The sequence below is a fragment of the Delphinus delphis genome, chromosome 2, assembly GCF_949987515.2.
Source record: "Delphinus delphis chromosome 2, mDelDel1.2, whole genome shotgun sequence".
In the NCBI taxonomy this organism is placed as follows: Eukaryota; Metazoa; Chordata; class Mammalia; order Artiodactyla; family Delphinidae; genus Delphinus; species Delphinus delphis.
This window is the reverse complement of record NC_082684.1, coordinates 167,831,109-167,851,203: the sequence shown is the minus strand read 5'-3', so window position 1 is coordinate 167,851,203 and position 20,095 is coordinate 167,831,109. Positions and strand designations below refer to the sequence as shown.

The 20,095-nt window shown below is 37.5% G+C and overlaps 1 protein-coding gene across 1 annotated transcript in view; it reads right to left on the bottom strand.

Annotated features, from left to right (window-relative positions):
* Positions 1–20,095, bottom strand: part of GPR158 (G protein-coupled receptor 158) — a 323,743-nt gene that overhangs the window by 85,261 nt on the left and 218,387 nt on the right. The window contains exon 5 of the mRNA XM_060003776.1: positions 17,886–17,954. Coding sequence (XP_059859759.1) covers positions 17,886–17,954 — 69 coding nt within the window. The remainder of the gene's footprint in view (positions 1–17,885; positions 17,955–20,095) is intronic.

Here is a 20,095-nt window from a genome sequence, read left to right as displayed (position 1 = left end):
CACTACCTCTTTAAACTTTTATTTTCAATTTGGTTTGTTTATTTCACATTGGGAACTCATGTAGCATATGGGAGGCTTCCAAATTTTAATTAACTGAAATACAGTTTTATTCCTTTGAGTCGGAGTTTTAACTAGGTGTCAGAGGAAGGATGTTTTTCCTTTTTATTGTCAAAACTTTCAGCAAAATCTGAAAGCCAGGCAGAAACTTACTCTGTATGAATAAAACGGGTTGGGTGAGACTGTGAAAAATGAGAAAACATAGGCACTTTCCTAATCAGGATCCACTGCGCAAGTCCAACAGATGGTTGGCACTGAGGGAGTATCGGCCCAGTATTTACAATCAAGGAGGAAAACAGCCTTTTAATATGAACTTCGCTAATTTTCAAATGACGTTGGAAGGGAATTATGGAAAAATAAATTAATCCCTATGCAGGAGAGCAAACTTATGTGAAGGGCAAATTCATAGTAAAGGCACTATAAAACAAATTTATTGTCTGGGACGCTGATTACAATTAAAACCAGGCTTTGGAAAAAATATAAATAATAAATAAAATCAGGCTTTGGATATTAGAGCGTCTCAAAGACTTGGGGTAGCTCTGGTTGGATCGAGTTGGAATTTGGATTTTTGATAATTGTTGTGGTAGGTAGAACAGCACCCAAATATATCTATATCTTAATCCCAGGAATCTGTGAATATGGCATGTCTCTGTCTCCATTTAAAAGAGCATAAAACAAAGGATTGCTAAAATACCAGAAGGTACTAGCCTAACATGAAACATTAATGGCACATCCACTTCATTTGCTACATGAAATTTCTCCCTTTCTGAAGGTAGGTATGAATAAAAAATTCACATTTATCTGAAGACAAATCAACTGGAAAACTAAAAGAATACCTTTTTTTTCATTTTACTTTCCTAGAAATTCATATTTATTGTATTTTACCAAAGAATTTGTCTATGACAGATTGGAATAAACAAAACAAAACTAGCAAGTAAAAACCAACAATTCCTTCACCACACACAATTTGAAAAGCACTACTGTAGGCCAAAGGTTTTCAAAGCGTGGTTCAAGGACCAGTACCAGCAGAATCAGCATCCCTTTGGAACTGATTTGCAATGCAAATTCTCTGACTCGACCCCAGATTTACTGAATCAGAAACTCAGGGGTGGGGCCCACCAACGGGGATTTCACAGGTCTCAGGTGACTCTTATGCTTGTGAAGTTGGAGAACCACTGCTTTAGGATATGTTACTTTGTTAACTAACACTTACACATTTCATAATATGTGTTAGGCACTATTCTAAGCATTCTGCATGCACAGAATCATCCAAAGATACTTTTATTATCCCTGTTTTACAGATGAGGCAATGGAGGTCCAGAGAGATTGAAGGGCTAACCTAAGGTCACACAGCTAATGTGTCAGTTACAGGGGCTCCTCACTCCATGCTCTTAACCATTACACAGTAAAGCCTAAGACTGATCACATAAGTAAATACTAAGAAATAAGGTGTTCACTAGCTAGTGTATTAAGCTTTTCAGGAAACAACTGCTTTAACACAATTGAATCATGTGTCTCTAGAAAGTTAAGGAACAATTCTAATTTTATTAGCATGTCAACCACGGACACATACTTGGTAATATGGTCTGTCAGGGCCTTTCATAGCATATTATAGGGCAGTAACCTTTTTGTCATGTCAAAGTTCTGCACTGTTGGCTCATTTAATTTCTTGTTTACAGGCAATTAGAAAAATATTTATTGGATTCTTACTATATGCCAGGCACTATGCTACACACTGGGCTGGGGGGACAAAGATGTATTAGACATAAGATAACACACATAAAGCACCTAGGATGTGTAATGTGGTATAGAGGATGGAAAACCACACAATAAATGTCAGCTCTTATTATCATTAAGCTGATCCTTCTGCTGTTGCTTAAAATAGTGAAACACAGGAACTCAACTATAAACCCAAATAGAATACAGTAATATTGTGGCAAAGAAATGAGAGTCATGATACTCTGTTGTTCTGTGATACTCATACTTTCGCGCTAAATGCATTAACAGTATTAATAAGAGAGATAATCTCCTTCCTCCCTTTCCTTTCTCTTCCCTCCTCCTCCCTGAAGTTCAGCACTCTGAATGCAGGACTCCATTTCTTAATGTTTGAGGGATGTCATCATAAGGCTCCTTCCAGAACTGAATCATGAATTCATTTTTCTCAAATACAAAGGGACGGAAATAAAATATGCTTTCCTAAGGAAGAACTGAAAATACGCCTAGTGATAAATAAATATGCCACTAAGATTTCCAAGATGAAAACAATGCCATTTACACATTACCTAAAAATTGCAGTTTGCCAGTGTTCAGCATCCAACTTTCACCTTCAATGTTCTATTTATCAATAAATAGAGTAGGACAGAGGAAGGTGAAATAAAATGGCAAAAGGTTGACCAAGTGAAGGGAAAAAGATTCCAGCACTACTCAACTCTTTCAAGAGCTGCCGAAAAGCCTGGGTTATTAAGTGTTTAATCCATTTTTGCAGCTTAAATTTTTTAATTAAAATTCTATCTGAGCTCATGTGACAGATAATTCAGTTTTAGCCCTGAAGATCTGTACTATCTGTCCACATAGATTAGAATAACTAGACAATTGTCAAATTTTCAATTTGCTTTATGATAGCAGAAATAGCTTAAGTAACTGAATAGCTGATACAATGACAGCCCTGAAGAGTACACGGATCCAAACACATCTGAATCTGAACTGAATAGGACTTGACAGGCGGTCTATCATCTGGAGTCACTGTTCTATCAGAGACAGTCATTTTGCCATGGAATGTACACTGTCTGGAGGGCAGACATGAAGCCAGATCGCTGTATACTGTGGAATAGTTATCACAAAGTCTGGGAAGTCTCTACCAATTATTTAGAATGTTGTAGTTTACGTCTCAGGACTCCCAACTTCAACTGCACTGAGATACTACCTGACTCTAGTGTGAAGTCTTGAACAAGGAAAATGAGAGAAATAGCCAAAAATGTCACATTCTCAGAGATGTCCCAAGTTCTCATTTTTGCCCTGACCACTGATTTCCATGTGACATTTATGGAAGAGAAGGCCTGGTACCTTCTTCCTTCCAATCACAACGAATGAAGTGGATTTGTTCTGACCTAAGTTCAACCCCTCCACTTACTCACTGGATCCAATATGCTTTGGTCTATTTAAGGGCTTCCCTAACGACAATATTCACTTCTCTTCTGCACCATTATTTTCCATCTCTATGGGGCCATCCATAGCCATGAAAACATGTTGTACTATTTCTCATTAAAAATAGTCTCAGTTGCTCTACAACTTCCTCTAGTACCCGGACACTCTACTTCCTTACACTGCAAAAACTGCAGAAAAAATAGTTTCTACTTGCTGTCTCTATGTCACCTCATCCCTTCCCTCTTTGGAATCATAGTTAGGCTTTTATCATCCACCACCACACCAAAACTGGTCTTGTCAACACCACCTCAACATCACCAAATCCAGTAGGGATTCTCGTTCCCGATCTTACAAGACCAATCAGCAGCATCTGAAGGAACTGACCACTCTCTCTTCTTTTTCTTGAAATGAAATGTGTACATTCAATTGATCTTTCTCCTACTTCCCTGCTAGGTCATTCCCAGTCTCTCTTGCTCAATCTTCTTCACCGTCAGACCTCTAGCCAACAGAGCATCTCAGGATATATATGTAATTATATATATGATTTTATATATAAACGCAATAAATACCCATACCCATTTACCCACCCACTCAGTTTAACATTACTATTACCTTGAAGTCCCTTTATTCCCCTCTTCCTCTGTGATCTCAACCTCTTCCCTCACCTCTTCCAGGGAACCATCATCCTGGATTTTGCATTTGTCATTCTCCTGCTTTCTTACGGTTTACCTCACATGCTCATGTCACACACACACACATGCACGCACGTGACTTCACTCTATATAAATGGAATAATACTTCTGCAATGTTACAGGATTTTTATTATGTATACTTAAGACAAACATTATAGGACTGACATTATTAATTACAAATATTTTAATAGGTGTAATGTATAAAAGGGTATAATAAAATCAAGGAAGATGGGGAAACACTCGGTTTTAAATGCATTCTTTTACTGCAGATCTCAAAGCCTTTAATAAATAATGTTCACTATGACTTCTCAGATAGGAGCATTGGCCATGTGTACTTGACCTCTTCTTTTTTAGAGAATCTCTTACTTCAGAACATCTGATGAGATGCTATGATTTACAACAAAAGGTGAAATGGGCAGTTGTTTTGAGAGAATCCCATATAAGCAGCAAAGCCTCTCATCCCTCCTCACAGAGAACGAGAGCACTTGTATGGGGGCTGCAGTGAGGCCACATCCAGCCCCCAATAGCACAACTGATCGTGTGAAGTGGACAAGACCATGGAGCAGACGATTATTTTTTCCCATTTCTGTAAGCATGATGAAAAGTAGATGTTGGTGGCAGAAATGAATGTGTGAAGAATAAAGAAAGTCAAAGTGGAATTGAAAGTAATGTCTGGATTAGGATGTCATCTGAACATGTCTATACGTGAATTAATCATATTATCTCCAAAGCTTAGAGGAGACATTCAAAATAAATCTCAATTTGGAAAACTCAAGGATAAACAAATCATGGAGACTACAGACATCTAATCATAAATGACATCTCCCTTAGATAATTTAAATATTTATGAAGGTCCACCAATAGTGATTAAATTTTCAGAAAATATGGTCTATTTTCCTCATATTATAGAAATTATAACATGAAGCAATATTCATATACCATATTCACAGCTTTTAGATAAATATATAATTAAAATAAATGTGTGGGCTTCCCTGGTGGCGCAGTGGTTGAGAGTCCGCCTGCCGATGCAGGGGATACGGGTTCGTGCCCTGGTCCGGGAAGATCCCACATGCCGCGGAGCGGCTGGGCCCGTGAGCCATGGCCGCTGAGCCTGCGCGTCCGGAAATGGGGGAGACCACAACAGTGAGAGGCCCGCGTACCGCAAAAATAAATAAGTAAATGTGTCAGGTGACACACTTGTCTGATATATTCTAGGAAAGTAATCTGCTCTTTCTCCTAAAAGTTCATATTGACCTCATTTAAATGGTCCAAAATTCTGGACCATTAAATGGTCCAATTTTGGACCATTAAATGGTCCAAAATAAAAGTCCAAATTCTTCCTTCAGTCACACTTATACTAGGATCTGTATATTGTGAGATGGGGCTTTTATTACCATGATTCCATGTTAGTATTATTTCTTTATGTTTTCCCTCTTTTGCTATTTTGTTTGAGTGACATATCTACTTTATTGAATTGTGACTCTTTAGTGACACTCTGTAGTCCCTGACATTCAAGGTGTGATTTGCTTTGTCTTCTTGTCATTTTTAAAAGAATACTTAATACCATTTTAAATAGTGTTTTTAAGTCTTCTACAATTTTTTCCCCGGAAACTAACTTGGAAGAGGAAACCATTTTTCAGGACACTTTGCTAATTCTGACTCTAACAACTTTTATTCTGCTTGTAGCTATTTTCCTAATTATCTCTCAGACCCAAGTGTCTTCATAGCTTCATATGTCAACTGTTCACAACTGAGACCCCAGAGATAAACTTGGACATCACAGTAGTGGCAGTCAGCTAATACAAATGTCTGACAATTCTGAGAATGTTTCCCACAGACTAAAGTTCTCTAAAACCACATGTTCACATATAACACCTAAAACCTAAAGTATAAATTTGTTAGCCATTTATTTACTGAAAATAACTTACCAAACTTCAGAAATAGCTAATTACTTATGTGTCTTGGGCCTGCACGGGAAAATTCAAGTGTATTTCTGTAAGCACGGGAGAAATAGTAACCACTGAAAAAGAGACAGAGTTTCTGCCATGTTTTTCCCATGGGTAAAGACATTAATCCACAAACTCTGGCAAGGGAATTAGAAATGAACTGATACTTCCATAATTTTTTACTAAAGAGCTAAAACAGGCTAGCTATGACATTGCTGCAGAGGTACAATTTCTTATCTTTCAACTGAAACCATCTGACTGTCAAATTCTCTGTCATTGCCAGAGCCGGCACCTCTCATCTGTTCCTTTGAAGGCATTCTCAGGATAATTTATTATGTTCTTAGTCTACTGCCAAATTGTGACATCCCTGCCTCCACATCATCACTGAATCTGTCTCCATTTGGTCCCATTAGAAATTCTCTGCAATTGGGGTGGTTTATTCTCACTTTAATGTCATAATTTTTTATTTAACTTCTTCCTGTTTATTCCAAAATAATGAGTTCCTTAACTTCCTTTCATGGAAGAGCTGACATCTAAGCAAAGGTTTAAAGAAGATGCAGGAGTTCGCCACAGAGATATGTGGGTTAAGAGTGCTCCAGGAAGAGGAGACAGCCAGTGCCAAGGCTGTAGGGTGGGTGCATGCCAGGCCTGCTCATGGAAGAGCAGTGCAGCCAGTATTGTTGCGGCAGAGTGAGGGAGGTGGAGTGCACTACAGTACAAGGTCCAAGAGGTAAAGAGGGGCCGGGTCATGAAAGACTTTGTGAGCAAGAAGTAAAGACTCTTTATTGTTGGTCTACATTCCTTTCCACCTCCCCATAGGGAAATCAGAGATAAAGACAGTGATCTAGAAGCAGAGAGACACAAAGATAAAGACAGAGGTAAACAGCCATACGTTCATATACATGTATGTGCATATGTGTAATGGCTTTAGTTAGAATTATATTGAAATTCAACACATTTTTAATGTGCTGTGATGGAAATAGATGCAACAGACATGGTCCTGCTCTTGAAAGATTTATAATTAAAAATATGATTATAACTAAAAATGTAAAAAATAACTTTTAAAAGGTATGAAAATCCATCATTAATGATACACGGAAAGAGCTGTACTCCATATGTTAATCAATAAAGAATGTCTGAAAAATATTCATTCATTCAAAAAATATTTGTTGACCACCCACTATGCTCCAGGCATTATTCCAGATGCTGAAATACAAGAGTGGACTTAAATTCTAGTGGAGGGAGACAGAAAATTAAAAAAAAAAAAAAAAAAAAAAAAAAATATATATATATATATATATATATGTAAGAAATAAAGATAATAGAACTTATATATAAAGTGATAAATTCTATGCAAAAAATATATATATATATATGTTACCAGTGTGATCAGAAGTCCTCTGAGGAACAAGGCAGTCTGCAGTTCAAAGTAGGGTCTCAACAGGGTGAACTTCACCGAGAAGATATTTCAGCAAAGTTGTGAAGGAAGTGAGGCAGTTGTCACATAGATAAGACGAAGAAGTGTGTTCCAGGCAAAGGGAGTAGCTGGTGTAGGTCAGTAAGGTGGGAGTGTGCCTGGCCTGTCTGAGAACAAGGAAGAGCCCAGCGCTTACTCTGCTTCCAGAGTAAGAGGAAGAGATAGGTGAGCAGATTACATAGGCTTTTAAGTTTTTAAGTTTCATGCTGAATGAAACAGGGAGCCATTGCGGGGTTTTGAGCAGGAGTAGCTGACTTAGGTTTAAAAAGAAATTTCTGGCTGCTGTGTTGAGAACAGACTACAGGAGGACAAGAGTGGAGAGCTGGGAGGCTAGTTTAGAAAGGTCATTGCAATAATTTAATGCTCAACGATGGTGCCTCAGACCAGGGTGCTAACAGTGGAAGCAGTATGAAATGGCTGGGTCTGGATATGCTTTTAGGATAGAACCAACAGGATTATTTCATGATAAACTTGATACAGGATGCAAGAGATAAAGGGAAGTCAAGGATAAACCCAAGGTTTCTGTCTTGAGCAACTGGAAGGACGGAGCTGCTACCAACTGGAAGGGGCATTATGCTGGTAGAACAGGTCTGGTGGTGGTGATGAAATGAGGAATTAAGTGTTGGATGTATTAAGTCTGTGATGTCTACCAGACATCCAAGTAGAGATGTTGAATAGGTAGGTGCACGTACACGTCTGGAATTCAGGAAAGAGATTTAGGCTGGAGATATAAATTTATTTGGTTTTGACATGTGGAGAGTATATTAAGCTATGAGGATAGATGAGAATCCCTAAGGGAGAAAAGAGAAGCCCCAAGAGTTAAAGTTGCACCAAAATGAAGAAATACACGTAGAGCTGTTACATTCCTAATCCAGAGCTCAGTCAGGAAGCAATCTGTTCATTGGAGAATGAATCTTAGGGCATAGGGGGCCAAAGGAGAACTGTGGAATTTTCCTGTAGAAACACAGCATCATCCCAGATTGGAGACAGATTTGGAGACAAGCCATCCTCGCTGATGCACCTAAGCAGCACACTAGCCACGGAAAAGAGCCAGAGCCAAAGTGGGGTGAAAGAAGAAGGTGCAGCCCCAAATTATGATACAGACTAACCACGGGGCTTTGTGTGATCTCAAAATGAAGAGGCGGCTTCACTCAACCTATTCCTCCTGCTGCTCTCCACCTAGTTCTTTATAAAACAGCTGGAAAAAAACTGCTTCATTCAAAAATGAAAAGCAGCAAATCAAAACCGCAATGAGCTACCACTTCATACCCATTAAAATGACTATTAAAAATAAACAAGAGAGGGTTTCCCTGCTGGTGCAGTGGTTGAGAGTCCGCCTGCCGATGCAGGGGACGCGGGTTCGTGCCCCAGTCCGGGAGGATCCCACATGCCGCGGAGTGGCTGGGCCTGTGAGCCATGGCCGCTGAGCCTGCGCGTCCGGAGCCTGTGCTCTGCAACGGGAGAGGCCACAGCAGTGAGAGGCCTGTGTACCGCAAAAATAAATAAATAAATAAATAAACAAGAGAAAATAAAAAGTGTGATGTGGAGAAACTGGAACATTCGTGCATTGCTGGTGGAAATGTAAATTGCTATAGCCACTTTGGAAAATGGTTTGGCAGTTCCTCAAAAGTAAACAGAAAATGAGCACAGGATCCAGCAATTTTGCTCCTATACCCAAAAAACTGAAAGTAGGGACTCAGATACTTGTACACCAATATTCATAGCAGCTTAGGTGTAATGGCAAAACAGCGAAAACAACCCAAATGTCCACCAACTGACAAATGGTAAACAAAATGTGGTATATATATACAGTGGAATATTATTCAGCTATAAAAAGAAATGAAATTATGACACATGCCATAACCTGGATGAACCCTGAACACATTATGCTTAGGGAAATAAGCCAGGCGCAAAAAGACAAATAGTGTTATGATGCTACTCACGTGAAGCACCAAGAATAGGCAAATTCATAGAGACAGAAAGTAGAAAAGAGTTTACCAAGGGCTGGGGGTGAAGGAGGAATGAGAAGTTATTATTTAATGGATACAGTTTTAATTTGGGATGATGAAAAAGTTATAGAAATAGATAGTGATGATTGTACAACACTGTGAATGAACTTAATGGTACTGAAATGTACATTTAAAAATTATTAAAATGGTAAGTTTATGTATATTTTACCACAATAAAAAAGAATTATCCCAATGAAAAAGAAATAAAAATCAGAAAGGAAACAGCACACACTCTGTTTAAATACTGGATGGAAAAGGCAGATGAAGAATGGATAACAGAAGTGACATTACCCAAGAAAACTGATGAAAGTTCAAATAAATAATTCTCATAGCCTCAAAAAAATTACAGGAAACATTTCCTCTGATAAAGAAGCTCAAAGAAAAAGAGAATAGAGATCAAAGAAGAGAAAAGAAAAACAGAAAGAGATAAAATCAGTCCAAAAAATGCCGGGGAAGGGGGAAATATGAAAATTAAATTAAATTAAAAACTTAAGAGAGGTTAAAGGAATATTGGAATCAACTCAAGCAGAACAAACACAATTGAGAATAGTGTGAAGATCATGGAATCTTGAGGGAAACACACAAAACAAAATAGAAAAGGACAAAGATACACTAATGACTAGAAACATAGATACAGAAGGAAAAGAAAATCCAATGTATACATAATTCAAGTTCCTGAAGAAGAAACAAAAAATTAAAAATATAATTTAAAACCATTCCAAGAATTAGAGTGGCCTTACATCTATATATTGAAAAGAAATACCATGATCCAAGAAAAAAAAAATAACAGGATGATAAATTTCAAGGTAACTCCTAGTTTGATCATTTAATTGCAAGACTAAAGAATGACTTATTGGCATCAAGGCAGAAATATCAAGTCATCCATTGGAGGGAGAAATCAGGCTATTTCAAGATCTGGAAATAGTCAGACAAAAGACAAAATTCTGAGCAATAGGAAGTGTCTTGAATTTTTTATAACCAGGGAATTTATTCTTCATGTTTAAGGACAATGGGTGGAGATTCTCAAGCATGTAAGAACTCAAGAACTACAGAACTCAATACTCCTGCATGAAAACCAAGGGACAAATCAAAATAAAGAACTGAGGATTGAAGAAGTCAGGTTACAAAGATTAGCAGAAGACATTAAATATAGACCTAAGGTTGAACAACTATGTGAATTATAGTTTCAAAATTGCATACTATAAACATTAACAATTCAAAATTATTAACTAACAAAACTCAAAGAGTGGGAGAGTGGGAGGATGGGGCGAAAGAAACTGAGTTCAATTTCTTGCCTGTCAGCTGAATTCAAGTGATACTATCTAAAGTTGAAACACACAGCTAAGAAAAAAAAAATTAACCCAATTTAACTTTAGAAAGATCTTTTAGAATTAATAATCCTTGTTGTGAAGATTCATTTATCTAAACATCAGTAGTAACTTGCTTCACCTCAGTTTTTTAAATTAAAATAATAAAGATTACAATTAAAATTTTTGTTAAAAAAACCTCAGAGTAATCTTATCTGTGTCTCAATTTCCACCATCCATCCATTTTCTATTTCAATTTATATATGTGCATATACAGATGTCTAAAATGATCAAATGTATACAATGATTATTTCTGGATAATAACAACTTTTTGTTGATCTTTTCCTTGTATTTTTCCATTTTGTCCTAGTTTGTAAATAACAAATTATTATATTTCACAAAAACAACAAAGTATTTTTAAGAGGCATATAGTCGAATTGGTACTTATTTTAGTAAAGACGAAAACTGCTGTTTTTCACTGACAAACTAAGGGTCCAATTCTCAACTCTTTAAGGCTCGGTTTATTAAAAGTCTTTCAGCTAAAAGAAGATTATTAGTTACTTCCTGACACATCGCTGACCCAAGACTCTTCACCAAATGCGCTAGAATACTCACACTGGATAGCCTCCGTGCCTTTGCCTGTAGGCAACCACTGCCCCTACCCATCAAATCAGACTTCTGTCTGGAGGCTGGTAGGGGAGAGGAGCACAGGAAGGAGGGGAGAAGTGGAACTGCACAGAACCCCAGGGCATTTACAGCCATTCCTTCTATTCCTCTAAACTACACTAGAGAAGAGAACAAAGTGACTTGGCACCACATGCTTCCAACTCCCCTGAAGAGGCGGTCTAGTTCTCTGACATCTTTTGATTTCAATATTTTAGCCAATATTCCTGAAATCCTCTAGCTGTTTGTGGATTAAGAGTCTCTATCCCCACAGGCTTTGAGCTATCTCGGCATGAAACAGCCATCCCCATGCTATTGTTTTCTCTGACAGTGTTGCTGTGCTCATGAGTCGTAACTTTCCTTCCGATTTCCTTTTTCCCTTTGGCTCTGGTACCAAGCCAAATGGATCTAAATGGCACTGAGTAAGATGTAGTCTAGATCAGTTTAAAGGATAGAATCTTAAGTCTTAAGGATAGAATCTTAGAGTTGAGGAGAAATCTCCTTACAAAATCTCCTAGGTAACTGAGGGTCCAGAAACACTGGCCTAGTTGTAACATTGGCCTAGTTGTAAAACTGGGAACTTTCTGCCCTACGTTTGTCACAATGGAAGTGAATCTGTCTCAGAACTGAATTGCTACCATTTCCCCCTAAAAAGCACCAGAGCTCCTTGGAGAAAAGGCTGATTCCAGGGCTGGGGTAGGGAGAGTACTTTCTGTTGAAATAGAAAGGAGGGAAGTGCTCAAAGAATGGCAAAATCATATCCAAAGAAGGCAGGAGCCAGCTTGAAGGGACTCTCACTGGCCAATTCTGGGTTAATTTGAGCATCAAAATAAAAAATAAGACAAACGGATTAAAAACTTGGCTGCTTCAACTATATTCTCAGGGTCTGATTCTCACCCTCCCTCCCCACTTTCAACTCTCTCTCCTTTATTTCCTGCCCTTTAAGCTCTACGCATGGAAGCAACCTGCTCCCGGTTTTTTCTCTGCTTCTGGAGGCTGCACATGCTCTACACTGGAGGAAAAGAGTCCAAGTTTTAGTTTTAGGCTTTGGGGGGACCATAGAGAAAGCAGTCTCTTAACTGAGTGAGGTTCTGTGGCACTGAAACTAACCTGACATGGTCTAATGGGATTGTTTATTAAGTTTGAAAGACAAAATTTCTATTTTTGTAGGTAAAACAATTGAATATCAGAAACTTCACATAGCTCAACAGCACGGTCCATCTGAGCTCACAGAAGTTTTACATCAAACTCCTTAGTGCCAAACCTAAAGCTATTTCAAATTGGTTCCCTGTTTTATCCTCTGTGCCTTTTATTTCCTTGGAGGCCAAATGAGGAGCCAAAAGGTGACTGATGAAGGGGTAGAACACGAGCCTCCCTGATGACGCAGTTTAATGCCATCTGCATCTCACATCCATCCCCTCCATCAGAAGTACTGTCCTAGGGTGAAGAGAGTGCTGGACCAGGAAACCACAGACTAGAATCTAGTCCTGCCTTTCTCATCACCTCGCTGAGGAAAGTTGGAGGAGCTGAAATTTCTCGCAGCCTCTCTTCCTTCATTTGCAAAACAGAGGTTGAATCAAGACTAAGTTATGTCTGATGTCCCTTCCAGTACTAATATTTTGCAGCTCTTTTTTTTATAAGACTTGGGGTGGGCTGGGGTGGGGGGAACAACATGAAAATAAGTACCATATTTATACATGTACTGGTGTGCTGTATAGAAGGGCACATCCATCAATCAAATAGAGAACGAAGATTAAAGGGAAAAAATTTACTTTATTAGCTGAAACCGGTGGTTTGGTCAAGCTAGAAATAAACGTCTAGATTCCATATTACTTAATATGTTTTATTAATCCATAATATGTCGTTTTATGTGATTTAGCAAGAAAAATATACTTTAGTTGATTTTTTTAAAGCTCTTTTTTTCTTTCTTTTATAAATTGTATGAAAGTTGTTTTAGGTGATTATGAGGACTAATCGTTTGTTCACAAATGTGTGGACTTCAAATCATGAGTCTCTTTTGAGAATCTGTAAGAAAATGTTTTAAAAGCTTCAGCTCTCTGCTACCCAATTATAACAATGCTAAATTTAGTCAGATTTCGGTTTGTCCTTATCTAGACAATGATGATAATCTCTAATTTGGACTTTCCAATATAAGCATTGTTATGAAATCGTCTGTAGTCTAAGATTGCTTAGAAAAGGCAAAAATAACCTTAATTCTTGCAAATCTGTACAACAACATGCGGCATAAAAAGAAGAAAAGGCTCACTGCATAACAACTCAGTAGAACAGTGAATCTCCTCAAAGCGTCCTTCCATGGAGTTACCCAGCCCGAAAAACAACTCTACTTTGCTCAAGAACACTGTTTAAAACAACTGCAACCCCAAGTAAAAATTTTATGAGCAATTCCGGTACAGGCCACACAAGGAACAGAGAAAGTAAGATATTAATATTTAACAGATAAATATAGGTCACATTTACACCATCAAATAATTAGATCATTTGGCTATATTAGGTGCATAAACATTCCCCATGTAGCCAAAGATTTTATTATCAATTTCTGAGACATCATCTTCCATTTTCTCACCTAAAATAAAATTACTTCCCTTTCCATACTCAATCAATAATATATTTAATGTCTTTTCTCCTCCTGTATCTTATGCTACATCCAAATCTTCATTAAATAATTTGGCCCTTTCTGCCATCAGAGCATGAACACTAACTTATTTAAAAACCAAGGTATGCGGCATGAAGTTGAGAGCTACACATTAATATTTCAAGCAGTTGCAGAAAGAATTTCTGTTATGAAAGATGAACTAGACAGCTAGTTAAACATGAAGTCAACATGATGAGGCATCCTTATGTTCCTGTTGGACAGAATTGCTTTGGTAAGTCTTCTTTTCTGTTTTTTTCCTCCCAGGCACAATAGAATTGTCAAGCAGAAGTGTTGTCTTTTATTCTTTCTAAATTTCCATTTCTCTCTCCTCTTTTTCTTTGTACTTGATATCATCACAAGTATAGGCCCATTAGGTGACTTTCAAGACTGGATCCCAGTCAATGAAAGGGTCTCTAATAACTGCTTTGAACATTTAGCAGCCTAACATTTACTATTCTTTCAAACGTCCTTCTTTTCTAGAATACTTCTTCTGTTTATGAGGCTTTAAAATTCTATAGCTTTTAGGCCATGCTCCTTATTATGGCCACTTGATTTGAATAAGTAAAAAATAAACCCAAATTTGCTAACACCTAAAAATAACATTAAAAAGTGTTTTAATGCCTAGCTGTACGCACTAAATAAAGTAGTATGAATAGGACTATCATTCTTGGTCTTCCACAATCCAGCAGATTCTTTGGAGGCTATTTCAATAGGACAATAGCCACTAGTTTAGGATACAGTTCTAAATGCATCCAAATATAACCTCATTCATTCATTCACTGCATATTTACTGTGCTTCAACTATGGTGACAGGTACTGGGCTAAGTGCTGCAGGTACAATAGTGAGCCACACAGGAACAGGCCACTGCTCTCCCTGAACTAGAGTCTGTGTGGGAGAGTGACACTAACCAAATAATTGCACTTTTGAATGCATACTTAGAGATAGGTGTGGTTAAGAAAGGGATTCCATGAGAAGTTATTATAAGGAATTCGACTTAGTTTGCGGTCAAGGAAAACTTTCCTGAAAAAGTGATATTTAAGTAGAAATCTAAAGGATGACTAGTTGTTAATAGGCAGAAAAATTGGTGAGATGGGAATGTGGGGAAAGAAGAGAGGAGGATTCTTCAAAACTGAAGCAAAGCATGCAAAAAGGTCCTATGAGAAGAGGCACATTAGTTTCCCGTTGCTGCTGTAATATAGCACAAATTTAGTGGCTTAAAATAGCACAGATTTATTATCTTACAGTTCTGGAAGTAAGAAGTCCAAGATGGGTCTTATGGAACTAAAATCAAGGGGAGAGTCTGTTCCCTCGCCATTTCCAGCTCCTAGAGGCGCCTGCATTCCTTGGCTTGTGGACCCTTCCTCCATCTTCAAAGCCAGCAGTAGCCAGTCCAATATTTTTCATGATGCTGTCTCTTTGACTCTCTCTTTTCTGTTTCTCTTTTTCACTTAGGAAACTTGGGCCATTCAGATAATCCAGAAAAATCTCCTTATTTTGAAGTCCTTAATTTAATCACATCTGCCAAGTTCCCTTTTCCATATAAGGTAACGTATTCACAGGTTCCAGGAATTAGGACTGTGGACATCTCTGGGGAGCCATTATTATACCTACCATGAGAGAGATCCTGTTTCATTTAAAAACTGAAAGAAGGTCAGGGTAGGTAGATGCAGAAAGTGAAGAGAAAAGTAGTATTGGATGAGGCTGGGGGGAAAGGGTGGGGTAAGGACCACACTTACATAACATAAACCATGTCAGGGTTTTGATCTTTATTCTAAGAACACTGAGAAGGTATAGAAGTGGTGAGAGGTTATATTTGATATTTTAAAATACCCCTCTGGCTACTGGGTAGAAAATATATTTTAAAATAGCAGAGGTTCACGAAAAAGATGATGGCAGAGCAAGAGAAGATATTCAGATGATTAAGATTATTACTCAGATTACTGAGGTCATTTCAGGCTTTCACGCTGTAACTGGGTGATCCTATGACTTTGGTTAAATACCTGCCTGGTAGTTCAACCAGGAAGATTAAATGTTACAATGTACAACATGCCATTTATACAGGAACAGTACCAGGCATGATAAACAGTCTTTGTATTATTATACCACTTCTATTATTAATTACTGTGTATAACTCTATGCTAGTAAATTAGAAAACTTACGTAATATGGATAATTGTATGGAAAAATAAAAATGATTATACCTAAATACATTTCTATCTTAAGGAGAAATATAAAATGTAATTCAAGAAGTAGAAAACCTGGGTAGATTAAGAACGCTTGTAAACAGTGAGTCAGGAAAGATGATCAGAAAATGAAGTAATGCAGGCGCAGGATCCAAATCATGTCGGGCCTTGAAGGCCATCCTAAGGATTCTGGCTTTTACCGTAAGTAAAATGAGAAACGTTTTCAGAGTTTTGAGGAGAGGAATGCCATGGTCTAACTTTGGCATTCAAACCGGTTGATATTTTGAAGATAGATCGTAGGGGGTAAGCATGGAGGAAGAGAATGCAGCAATAACTCAGAAGACAGTGACTGGTTTAGGCTAGGGCAGTAACAGTGAACTGGTGGGGAGTGGCTGGATCTTTGCTATGTTTTGAAGGTTTTCTGATGGATGTGAGAGAAAGAGAGTTGTTAAGGATGACTCCCAGGTGTGGGGCCTGAGTAACCAGAAGGCTGCAGTCGCCGTCAATGGAGACAGAGAGACGGGCTGACTTTAGGAGGTCAGTATCTCAGTTAGGAACATGACAGGGAATTCTACTGGACCTTCCAATGGAGTTGTCAGGTAAACAGTTGAAAATGAGTTTGGAGCTTGGGGGAAAAGTCTAGGCTGGAGATATAAAGTAAGGAGTCATTGTCAATTCAACAACATTTAAAGCTTCTGAGGCTAGACGAGATCCCAAGGGAGAATGTAGACTAAGCAAAGCTACAAGGACTAGTCCTGAGACACTCAAGTAGTAAAAAGTGGGAAAGAAGATTAAGAATCAGCAAAGAAGGCTGAAATGGAGCAGTTAGTGAGGTAAGGGGAAAACCAAAAAGAATGTGGTGCCCTGGAAGGCCTACCTTTTCCTTCTCTAACATCTATTCATCTTTCAGATCTTGGTCAAGTGATATTTTATTCCCCAGACTTGGTTAGGCGTCTCTCCTAAGTGCCTCCACAGCATCCTGCTCTTCTACTCTTCCTAACTTTTGTCACATTATATTATAACTACCTGTACTTCCTCATCTCCTCTTCTAAGCTGTAACCTTCTTGAGAAGAGAAAGCAAGTTTCTCTCACTTACAGAGTACTCCCAGATTAGCAAAGTGCTTAACACACAAGAACTGCTGAATACAAGTGGTTGAACTGAATTAGTAGAATCAGTACTTATCTTCTGGTTACAGGTATGTAACTAGTGCGACAGGAAGGTCTGTTATGATTCTCCACACCACTAGTACCACACACACATTTATTCTGCTTATTTGTCTATGTGACCATTTGGAAATTTTCAGCATTAACTTCTTGGTGTGTCTCATGGTTCTGATTCAGGTAGAGGGGGAAGAAGAAGGAGACCAGTGTTTATATGTACATACCAAGCATGCCTTTCATATGTGAGCTCACTTAAGCAGTTAACACTTCTCACAAATTTGGGAAGAAAAGAATAATTAGCTCCATTTTACAAGAGGAAACCAAGGTTAGTTTAGAAATGCTAATCAGCTTGTCTAAGGCCACCCAATAGGTAAGAGCCAGGATTTAAATATCTGTAAAGCCCTTGTTTATATATCTACCATATATCTACATCTACATTTTATACGATATAGATATAGGTATACAAACTTGCATACAGATATAGAAATATATATAAGCATATATATAGTACGTAGTATATATAATATAGTATACGTATATAGCAAAATAGAATGGCTATTTTAAACATGCAATTATAAAAATATGTTACTTACCGGAAAGTAGAGAAGCAGAGACCCAAAAAGGATTGTTTCCAACAGGATAAGGCCCGATGCCCTGATGCTCTAAAAACAACAACAAATATAAAAATGTCAATGTAAATTGACATTTCTAGGCATGGAAGAACTTAAGCTCTTGTGACAATGCCTCAAGCAGAACAACATTCTTTGGTGGGGGGAAATAACCAGAAATTGGCTTATATTTCAGACCGGTGGACTTAACTGAAACATGCAGTAAGACTGACTATAAAGGTGGTGGTAGACTTAATGATATTGCCAGTGGCTTCTCAGAATTTTGTTGTCTAAAATTTGAATCACTGAACTGAGAACACTATTTAGAAGATCCTTCCAATCTAAGAAATTCACAGACACAGAAAGTCTTGCCTGTATTGCTGAAACATCAGCCACAAATGCATTTCTTTTTTTTTTCAAAAAGGATATTCTTTTAATTTGATTTTTTAATTTAAGTATAGGTGATTTACAATATTGTTAGTTTCAGGTGTACAGCAAAGTGATTCAGTTACATATATTTTCAGATTTTCCATTACAGGTTATTACAAGATAGTAACTATAGTTCCCTGTGTCACACAGTAAATCCTTGCTGCTTATCTATTTTATGTATAGTAGTATGTACCTGTTAACTCCATACTCCTAATTTATCTCTCCCCTTCCTCCCTTTCACCCTTTGGTAACCATAAGTTTGTTTTCTATCTGTGAGTTTGTTTTGTATATAGATTCATTTGTATTATTTTTTAGATTCCACATATAAGTAATATCATATATTTGTCTTTCTATGACTTATGCCACTTAGTATGATATTCTCTAGGTCCATCCATGTTGCTGCAAATGGCAACATTTCAATCTTTTTTATGGTCGAGTAATATTCCATTGTATATATACTACATCTTCTTAAACCAATTGTCTGTTGATGGGCACTTGGGTTGTTTCCATGTCTTGGCTATTGTAAATAGCGCTCCTATAAACATTGGGGTACATATATCTTTTTGAATTAGTTTCTTTTCTGGATACATGTCCAGAAGTGGGATTGCTGGATCATGTGGTAGCTCTATTTTTAGTTTAAGGAACCTCGATACTGTTTTCTGTAGTGGCTGCATCAATTTATATTCCCACCAACAGTGTAGGAAGATTCCCTTTTCTCCATACCCTCTCCAGCATTTGTTCCTTGTAGACTTTCTGATGATGGCCATTCTGACTAGTGTGAGGTGAGACTTCCACAAATGCATTTCTGAATGCTATCCCTAAGCCATTTCACAAATACCTGAGCAATGGTTTCAGTGGATAAAACAAAAATATGTACAAGGTCTTAGCAAATCGGTGGTACATCTCGTACCATGTCAAAACATCGTTCCCAAAACTCAGTAACAGAGCTTCACTATTTAAATAACATAAATCACATTTAAAAACAGAGGTATCTCACTTTATGAAATGCCTAAATTATTAACTCAAAATTCAAAATAATAAGTTGATTTTCAAATAAGTTTCCTGATTATTTAAAGTTTGCTAAGCATAAATATATTCAATAATCTTAAGATATTTTGTTAGACTCAAAATAGTATTCTCTTCCCAAAGCAAAATGCTTAGAGCTGTGACAAGAAATGAAAGACCAAACTATCAATTTTATTTAGAATAATAAATTTTGCTTTGATGAGTTCAAATATCAATATAGAGTAAACATATCGGTTAAGAATACAAACACAAAAACAGGTCGTTCTAGAACACCTGTGTTTTCACTCAATGTAACGTAAAATGTATACAAAAATTACACCTGATGTAAATATGATATCTTAACAGGGAAATACTTTTAAGTAGTTCAATTAATTTTGCAACCACAAAAAGGCAGTGAAATGCTAAACCACAAGTCCATTACATTAAAAACAAAAAAAGTGTCAGATAACTGGACAGCCAGGGAAAATTCTAATTCCTCTTGAAAACACTGGGAGGACACAGAGGAATACTTTGTGTAATGCCTCAAAACAACTCAGGGTCTTCATTAATCTAAGAATTTGGGAACAGAGAAACAAGTTTACTCAGTGAACAGACTTGATTATTCGAGTGGCTTCTCCCTTTTGGTCATTATTTTAGCTAGCAGATGCTCTTAGTGAAAAGAAAACTTCTATCAGCAAGACTTTAAATGGGTTTTGGCTGGCAGAATTTCCAACATGGCAAATTACATTCATACCTAATTA